Source organism: Nestor notabilis, unplaced genomic scaffold (assembly GCF_000696875.1).
Source record: "Nestor notabilis isolate BGI_N333 unplaced genomic scaffold, ASM69687v1 scaffold12288, whole genome shotgun sequence".
Lineage (NCBI taxonomy): Eukaryota > Metazoa > Chordata > Aves > Psittaciformes > Psittacidae > Nestor > Nestor notabilis.
This window is the reverse complement of record NW_009938766.1, coordinates 8,638-18,234: the sequence shown is the minus strand read 5'-3', so window position 1 is coordinate 18,234 and position 9,597 is coordinate 8,638. Positions and strand designations below refer to the sequence as shown.

The window sequence follows — 9,597 nt, the reverse complement described above, 5'->3', positions numbered from 1 at the left end:
ACCCTCAGCAAGGCCCACATCAGGCTGGGTGCTTGCACTGACAGCAAAAGTACCACCACCGCTGCTTTGGCTGTTAACAGTGGGGCTCTGAATGAGCTGTTGCCAGTCTCCCCGTCCCAGCCTTGTCTCCTGAAACTGGCTACAAGTACCACCCAGAGCACCTGAGGTAGCCTGTGTCACTATGCAGGCCCTCTCCAAGCAGGTTCATTAGCCTTCCTTCTCCTTTTCTCTCTCCAGCTGATGCTCTACACCTACAACTGGTCCCCAGACCTGGGGGCCAACCTGAACTGCTCCCTTACTCGCCTGCTGCAGTGGCAGAATGCCCGGTCCCATATCGTGCACTGCCTGATCAGCCAGAAGCTGGGACTCTTCCACCACCACTGCTTCATGGACACGCCATGGCATGAGGACAGCAAGCAGGTAGGGCACCCTTCAGGGCAGTTCTTTCCCCTTCAGGAGAAGCCTTGGCAGTGCAGGATCTGAGGAAGGTTGTAGGCACTTATGTGCTCTTGTGTGCTGGTTGACAAAGCATCCCCAAGTGCTCACGTATCCTGTCTCTGGTCGTGTCCAGCCAGGCTGTTGCTGTCTGCTCTTGGAGACAGACAGAGGTGGAAAGGGAAGCCAGGTCTTGTGGCTGGCAGCAATTGTTTGTGACTTAATTATTTAGGGTGGAGGAGGCTGGGGAATGGGCTTTCCCACTGCACATTAGGGCCATGTTGGGCCCAGGTCTGCTCTCCTGGGACTGGTGATGGAGAAGCTTAACAGAGATGTCTACAGATGGACAAAATTGGGTTTACTCTGTTCTTGTGAGTCCTTGGTCTAAAGCTGGCAGTAAGGAGGCTTTCATGGCTGTGTTTGTTTGCTTAGGAGCCAAATCCTTTTCTGAACTCCACTTTGGAGGTGGATGCCCTGATCCGGAGCTCCAGTCCCCCACCTAGCAAGGAGCAAGGCCGGCTGAGCAGTTCTGCCCGCAGCCTGCCATCTCTGCACTTCCATCCCGATGTGGTACCCTTTGATGAAGCTCTGCGGGATGTTACCACCATCAAGAGAATACCTCAGGGGCCTGAGTCAGGACCTTTTGACCCTGTGTCCTGGCATGGGGCTCAGTTCCTGGAAATCAAGAGCATGGAGAGGAAAGGTACAGCAAGGGGCCTGTCACAGGAGCCTGCCTAATCATCTCTCTCCTGGAAAAGGAGCTCAGGAAGAGCAGAACAAGAGTTCTCAGCTCCTGCTGTCAGGGTGCTGTGAGAGAATGGCTTATGGCCTATGTAGGGTGGGATTGAAGGGGAGTGGCAATACTTGGGGCTGTGGCTTGATACTCTTGTGGCTGCTCTCTTTCCTTCAGAACTGGAGAAGCAGATGAAGATTGAAAATCTCTTTGTTACCTGGCAGCAGAGATCAGCACAGTCCAACATGCCTATCAGTGTGAGTGCAGCCCTGGCAGGCGTCAGACTGGGCCTTCTTACTGTGCACTGGGAGCACCAGCTTCCCCATAGCAAAGGGGAGCACTGGGACTCGGAGCAGGCTGTGTGTTGGGGATGGTGTTTGGCAGTGAAGTGGTGCTCTCTGCTTGAACTTCTGGAGTTGCTGGGCTCTAAGCACCACAGCTTGTTCCCAGGCTTGATGAGGGATGTGTGTTGTAACCATGTTCCTCTTGTGCTGTGCAGCTGGCAGACCTGGAGACACTGAAGCAGTCCTCACGCCTGGTTCACTACTGTGCTACCCCATTGCTCTTTGACCCAGCCTTCCGGCAGCAAATCCAAACTGACCAGCAGGGCAAGGTAGAGGGGAAGGTGAGTGTCAGCATGTGCCAGTGGGGTTGGGCTTTATTCGCTGGAGCAAAGGATGGCTTTGCAATCTTTTCTCAAGACAGGGCTGCTCTGAGCTCACCCCTGCATTGCAGGATGAATTTGCACCCTCTAAGATGGAAACAGATCCTTAGGTCCTCAAAGCCTTCTTCAGCAGCCACGCTATCCCTGGGGAAGACTGACTTGCTTTTTCTACCCAGAGAATTCAGGGCTGAGCTTAGCAAAGGCATCAGAGAACACTGTCTGGTACTGATCCATTGGGGAAGCAAAACTTCCTTTTATGCATTCAGCAGCCAGACATGGTAAACGTTTTCTGGACCCAGTAAATAGCTGGAACAATTGAAAGCAAACCAGCTGAATCCTGAGCAGGTTACAACCTGACAGACTAACCGGTGCAGATCCCGTACCGGCTGTTCACGGTCTCTGTGTGTGTCAGAAGGGAAGAACAGGCTGTTGTAATTTATCAAAATGTCAAAAGGATTCTGACAGGGTCTTCAAGCAGAGGTTGCTACAGAAATTGAGTACTCGCAAGCAAAAGGAAAAGTATCATCACAGACTGAAAACTTCACTTTGTTTTTGCAACAGGGCGAAATGAAAATTGGTTATTCAATTTGAAGAGTCTGGCAGCAGGGGTTTCAAGGTTGTGTAGTGGGTTCTCTATCTCCAGATCATTTATTGCAGTACCTATAAGATGCCAAGCTTTGCAATGCTGTATGGCTGTTCACATAGGTCAGAACAGAAAAAGACTGCAAGGAACTTGAGAGGGACCTGAGCAGCCTGTGAAATGAGAGCTATTGTGGGAGCTGGAACCTGGTTCCCAGTAAAACAGAGCACAATGGGGAGAGAAATTTGAACTACTCCTGTATTGTACACTAACTGCAGAGCCTGTATGGAGCAGACAGCTCAGTGGATTTCATCAATTCATGAACAGTTGGATACAAAAGGCAAACCATTTAGAGTACAGCAGAAAGGATGTTAGTATTATGGGTGATATTCCAATACATTTCTAAGATACTAGTAGTTTAATGTCTTCATCTGAACAGTAAGTGTGAGATTAGAGACTTGGAGAAGGTCAGAGAGTAGCTGCAAGTAGGCACTGCTCCTGGATGAGGTGAATGAAAGGTCAGATAGGAATATGTAAAAGAGCCACAGATTTGAAGCAGAGATAGCACAAAGATAAGGGTTATTCAGGACACAAGAGGAGAACTGGAAATGGTTAAAAGAAAGCACTGCTCCTTTTCAGTGCTACTGAACTACTAGTAAATCCTGAGAAGTCAGCAGAATTCATAAGGGGATTGGACTCATACCATGGCAGTAGGAGCTGAGGCTCTGTTGAACCTTGTACGGACCAGCTGCGAGCCACTAACACTTGTGGAAGTCATTCTGTGGGGGAAGATATGAATTTTCCCCTTCTGCCAGGGTACCTTTTCCTGCAGTCTATTGCAGTACTGTTGGATCAGTCCATGGCTGGGTAAATCTTAGACCTTGTGTTTCAGCACATGCACTAGGGCAGTGTTTGAGGAACCAGCTGTTCGTGCTCTCTGCTCCACCAGGACACTTGATGGTGTCCCAGCAAGTGCCACCTTGGGGCCAGTCACCACAGGTCTCCTTGGGAAACTGTTTTCTCTTCCAGAAGCGCCACCGCTCCAATGATTCTACAGCTTCAGGGAGAGACCGCAGCCACAGCTGTGACTCTGCGGAAGCGCTGCCTTGCAAGGTGAAGGAGGAGCCCTGGCTGCAGGAGATGTGCAATGCCTTCCTGCAGCAATACATCCAGTACCTGCAGAGCATGGGCTTCATTCTGGTCCAGGTGCGGCCACCCTCACCCACCACTCGCAGGTCAGTGACATTTTGGGAAGCCTGTTGCTGGAGAAGGGCTGACACACTGAGCTATGCCCTGGTTTGGCACAACAGGAGATGTTGGCTCCCCTGCTCAAGGCTGTTTCTGCTGTCTTTTCCAGTAGCACAAGCCGGATCCGAGCTCTGGCAGCAATGGGTGTAGAGGGAAGAGGGTCCTTTTCCTACACGAAGCCAAAAACAGAGGGGAGTCCAAAGGTGAGTATGTGTCTGTTAGAGGGGTGGAATGGGATGGAAGCCAGGCTGTGGAGTGGGGCAGTGGTTCTGGTTGGCTTTTGAATCAGTTTCAGGCAGAAGGGATGTGAGAGGGCACAGAAGATACCAAATTCAAAAGAAGTCTGTCTAGACCAGCACTTATTTTGGGATGTTGGGTCAGATGAGACCTCCTTGCCCTCCTGTATGTCCTCCTGCAGCCCTCGGAGACCTTTTCTGGGCTGGGTGGAACCAGGGCAGATTTCAAAAGGACAGCAAGAACTTGGAGGGGGCTCAGAAGAGGAACAGGGTGACCTGGGACTGGGACAGCTGCCTTTGTGTGATTCTAGAGGTTTATCTGTCAGAGAAGTCTCAGCATCTATGGTTAAGGGCAACTCTGGGGCAAAATGATCTTTAGTTAGTGAGGTGAATGCTGCAATTGAAGAGGTCAGAGAAGATAAACTTGGAATGGCTCTACTGTGAGAGCAGGCTGAGGGTCCTCATATATAAAGAAATGGCAACTAGGGAGGAAAAGGACAGCTCTACCAAATTGCAGCTAATCTGGAAAGGGATTGACTCCTTTCTGTCTTACTTGATGCAACACCTAGACACCATCAATCGAAAGTATTGAGAGCCAGTTTCCAAGCTGAAGGAAGTGTTTTCTTTATGCAGCAGGTAACAGTGGTCAATATCAAAAGGTTTTGTGAACACTCAGAGCTTACTGAGCTTTGTGAATGTGAGCTTACTAGAAAGAATAGGCAAATACCTGGAAAAAGAATCCATCTGAGTCACTAGATAGGCAGAAACCACCTGTGGCTCATGAAATCACCCAGAGATGATAGAGTAAAATAGCATTTGCTCACCCTTTTCTGACACTTTCCTGGATTGTGGGCATGACAATGCCTCGCAGTTAAAACAGAAGAGAGCAATCCACTGGGATGACTGAACAGGGGACAAATGAATTTACTGACAGCTAAGCTGTGAGTCCAAACTGGATGCCTCTGATACCTGCTGTGTCAGGCAGATGTGATGGTGTGGGAAGAGCTCAGCAGGGAGAGGTGGGAGCAAGGTTTTGTGGGCAGCATCACCCCTCTGCTCACAGTATCCTCAAACTCTAAAGATACCCTGCCATGAGCAAGCAGGAGGTGAAGGGAACAGTGTGCCTGGTGTGCTCTGATGAAGGCTGTTTATTAGGTTAGTTAGAATTCTTTTCACAGTCAGCTCTGGCATTTCTGCCTTCCTTTCTCCAGTAAGGGTGCTCAGCTGCAAGGCTCCTCTGTTTCTACCTATGCCATAGAGCCTTGTGGCAGCCTCGCACCCTGGTTTGTGGGCTGCTTTCCTGTGCCAGCGAGCTGCTTCAGCTTTGTCCTTCTCTTCCCAGAGCACAAGCCCTGCTGTTGCCACTTATCATCTACAGAGAGCCCTTCCGGGTGGGATTGTGCTGATGGAGCTGGCCTTTCAGGTAAGAAAGAACAAGAAACAAAGTATGACATCTGTGGGTTCAGGGACAATCTTAAGAGGTGACAAAGTGAGCGATGAGGAGTGCACCAGGGACATGTGATTCTTTGTTTCTTGTCCTGCCTCTTCCATGGTCCTGCAGGACTCTGGATCAGCTAGAGGAGGTTCTGCAGGGCGTAGAGCAGTAACAGTTGCCTGGAGGGGGACTAATAAAGGATGCAAGGGCTCAGCACCAGGTAGGGTGCTCTGCACACAGGCACATGTTGGTTTGGCGAGCTTAGTTCAGACAGGAGGGGTGGCAAAACATGGAGCCAAGAGTGTGTGGGACCCAGCCCAGAGGGTGAAGCATGGGGGCTGCTCTCATCCCTGGAGAGGCCCAAAGCCTGTGCTGTGCTCATGTGCTCTCTCCTCCAGGGCTATTACTTCTGTGTGAAGCAATACGCGCTGGAGTGCTCGCGGATCCCCATGGGCCAGTCTGTGAACTCCCAGGTAATTGCTTTGCAGGCACAGCTGGTGCTGCTTAGGGACAGGGGCTGCTTTGGAGGAGCAGTGATCTCTGGGTGAGAGTGGGAATTTCACGTGTAGCAAGTTCTGGAGAGCTCTGCTCCCTCCTCATGGAAAAGCAGAACTGCACAGAACCTTTTGCAGCCACATGCCCTCCATGGCATGCTGCTTGAGCAGATCTGCACTGGGGTGCAATGAAAGGGGTGGGAGGTTTGGCAAGAGAATGACTCTTGTCCTAGCTTGGGGAGCAAGACTAGGGAGGAATAGGAGCAATTCTGGCAAAGATGGCTGCTCCAGGGAAAGTTAGCGCATGGAAAGCCAGAAGCTCTCCACTTCTCTTGGAATGGGAACAGGGATCTGTGAACATGCATGGCTACCATTTGCCAGAGATCACTTTCTGCACCATGAGCTGTGGTTCTTGATACCTCTGTGCATTACTTGCAACACCACGGGATTGCTTGCTCCCTTCTCTTTTGGTGTACCAATGTGTCTCCTGCCTGGCACTGGGTGGGTCCCAGGGCACTGGGTGGCTGCCTAGAAGTTGGTCAGCCACAGCCTGTCTGAGGCAGGAGGCGTGCATGACCATACTGTCCTTTCCAAGGTGGCTCCATAGCAAGGCTGCATCTTATATAAGCTAAGAGTGGCTCTTCTAAGCTTAGAGCCTGCCAGGACTTCACCTGAAGGTTTGCTGAGCCTTTCTTGGGAAGCCTGCACATGCACAGGGCAGGGTTACCAAGCTGCAGCTGGCATTGCAGGGGACATCCAGGCTCTCTCTGGCTGACTTGAGAAAGACTTTGCCTGGTTTTGCAGTGGGAGGGGATGGTCCTGGGAGCAGTGGGCATTGAGGTGTGGGTCTTGCTGCAGAGCAAGGCTGGCCAGCCTTCCCACACGCTGGGACTAGCCCAGAGTTCCCCCAGGTGGAGCAGTTGAGCTTTTTTGCACCTTCTTGTCTCACCCTGGCCTGTGCAGGACAGGCTGGATGCAGGAACAGGGCTGGACAGTGCCTTGTCTCTCTTCCCACTGGCTGTGCATCTCTCTCCATCAGGGCACTCTTACAGCCAGAGCTCGCAGCAAGAGCTGCATGGGACCCAGCTCCGTCTCTGAGTCTGCGGTACGTCCTCTACTCCCACTGCCATGCTGAGCACGGCAGGACCTGCCAGTGCAGGGCTAACCTCCCACTGGCTGTGCTTCCACCCTTCTTTCCCAGTGCCCAGCTGCAGGAGCTACCTCTTGCCTCCTGTGCCAGTGCCTTCCATAGCAATACTTACCACAATGGACAGCACAGCTTGGGAGGATGGGGTGGGCCCCTGGTACTGGCATGGGGGCAGCACCTTGTGTTTCTTGCTTTTTGTCCTGCTTTTCCTGGGGCAGAGGTATAGGCTCCTTTCAGGGCTCATCCTGGCTGTGGTATGCCTTCTGGTTCATGGCAGCAGCAATGCAGGTGGTGCAGAGAGTGAGGACAACCTGTTCTCCTGCCAATGCCTACTGCCTGCTGGTTTTCCCTGCTTGCCACCTTCTTAAAATAAGGAATTATGATGGTGGTCAACTGCCCAAAGGTGTCAGAGAGCCAAAAGACAAAAACTTGTGCTCCTGGCATGTGGGCAAGGCTGAGGCCTTCACCAATGCTGTTCCCTGGCACAGTAGCTGCATTTGTGCTGGGATTGTGGCCAGGGGTCAATGTGTGAAGGCTGGTACTGCCTCAGTGAAGAACCAGCATGCTGTGCAGAGGTGATGGCCATGTGCTGGAGGGAACCTCTCCAGGCACAGCTGTGACACATCAGCCACCACTGGATCTGGCTGCCCAGCAGCTAGCCAGGGTCCCCGTTAGTTACTAAGCACAGGGCATTAGCAACATTGCTGTAGCCTATCTCTGGGTCTAGCTATTCCCCACAGGCTGCCTTCTGCTCTTAAGGTACATTCAGAGAGACAGTCTTTGCCTGTAGGTCCAGAACATGCTGGGGCTTCAGCCCCAGTGTGTACTGTACCTGCTCAGGGACTAGGCAGCGCAGAGCAGCACTCAGCTGAAAGGAGGCCATGTCTTCCTTCACAGCCATGTGGCTTTCAGCTCAGGATGGGGGGTGAACCTCATGCGAAAAGGGGAGGTAGTGCTGATCAGTCTGCGCTGCTACTGGAGACCAGGAGTGGGGTCAAGTGTGGAAGGAGCCACCAAGCTGTATCCCTTGGGGCCAGGCCTGCAGGTCTGCTATTTGCACTGTGCACACAGCTTCTCAGCTGCATCCTGCTCTGGTGTCGGGGCAGGGGTGGCTGCACTGGCTCTCATGTGCTTTGTTGTCAGCAGGACTTTGCAGAAGGGTGTGAGGAGCCTGGTAACGTTCCTGCCTTGACTCCTTGTCCCTCCGCAGCTCTCTATGCTCTTCACAGAGGAGTGTGACAAGGTGCGGGACCTTATGCATGTCCATTCATTCAGCTATGACTTCCACTTGCGTATAGTCCACCAGTATCTGCTGGGTTCCCACATGACTCTGCGCCAGGGCTACCATCTTACCAGCTTCCTGGAGGATTTCATTGCTCACCATACCGACATCCCCAAATTTGGCCGCAACCACGTTTTCCAAGGTGTGTAGCTCAGCATGTGATTGGTCTGGGGTTGATTGTCAGCCGATAACTTGGCAAAAGGTTCCCAAATGCCTTACAAATAAGCCTGACCTTTGGAGTATCCAGGGAGATGACAGGGAAAGGGTGACATGAGGGGCCCAGCTCCAGGGGGAGTCCTTGCTGCCCTCTTGTGGAAGGGAGGTGGGTTGCTCTGTCCGCTGGAGTAGTTTGTAGGACACTGCTCTGCCCAGGTAAGAGGCGCTGAGTGTCTCCTGGGATAGCAGTGTGTCCTCTTCCACTAGGCACGCTGGCCCTGCCCACCAACATGATCACTGCGCACCAGCTGTACAACTACATCGCTGACCATGCCAACACCTACCACATGAAACCCTTGCGCATGGCCCGGCCAGCTGCAGGCAGTGACAACAAGAAGGGGACACCAGGCACAGAACAGAATGAATATGCACTGGTCTCCATTTGGAACAGGTGAGTGCATCTGCGGGAGCTGCCCCAGATGGGTGGGCACCCCCCAGTCCTGGGGACGCTGCCCCAAGGCGCCAGCAAAGCTGACTGTTGTACATAGTGCTAGGCAGCAGTTCTGCCCAGCTTTTCTGAGATGGCCAGCAGGGGTGGTGTGCATGTGTGTACATGCATTTGACATTTCCCATAGCACTTCTGAGGAGTCCTGCTGTGTTGAATTCCCCATGCGCAATAGTTCTGTTGTGACCAAGAGCTCTCGAGGAACAAAGTGAGGTCTCCTTCATACTGATGTGCTTTTGCTCCCAGCTCGGGTTCTTACAAGGACTCTGAAGGTCTACGTCATCATGATGACTTTGATGTGTCCCTCCTGGTGTGTCACAGTGCAGCACCATTTGAGGAGCAGAGTGAGGCAGAGAGACGCATGCTCCGGTGAGCGCTGGGGGTCCAGAAACATAACACCAGAGCTTTCTGGCTCGGGAGGAAGGCCTTGGGAGGGAGTGGTTCTGTCTGGGACACCATAGGCAGGTTTGGTGCTTCAGAAGGAACTGGGCAGTGTGTTATGTATCCTTGTCTAGGCAAAGCATCCTTGCTGGCAGGGACAGAGAGGCCCATGGTTCACTTGCAGCCCAGCTGGGAAGGGAGCAGCTCTTCTCCAGCTCACAAGTGTCTCCTTGCTCTCAGCTTGCGTTTCTACGTCATCATGACGAGCCAGCGGGAGCTCTTTCCCCGGCTCACAGCTGAC

At 52.4% G+C, this 9,597-nt stretch overlaps 1 protein-coding gene across 1 annotated transcript in view; it reads left to right on the top strand.

The window, feature by feature from the left end:
* SZT2 (seizure threshold 2 homolog (mouse)) overlaps positions 1-9,597 on the top strand; it is a 57,611-nt gene that overhangs the window by 43,018 nt on the left and 4,996 nt on the right. The window contains 12 exon segments of the mRNA XM_010019506.1: positions 238-420; positions 868-1,138; positions 1,346-1,425; positions 1,668-1,793; positions 3,442-3,647; positions 3,770-3,863; positions 5,239-5,319; positions 5,730-5,804; positions 8,183-8,396; positions 8,678-8,861; positions 9,162-9,284; positions 9,537-9,591. Of these exon segments, the coding sequence (XP_010017808.1) occupies positions 238-420; positions 868-1,138; positions 1,346-1,425; positions 1,668-1,793; positions 3,442-3,647; positions 3,770-3,863; positions 5,239-5,319; positions 5,730-5,804; positions 8,183-8,396; positions 8,678-8,861; positions 9,162-9,284; positions 9,537-9,591 (1,692 nt within the window).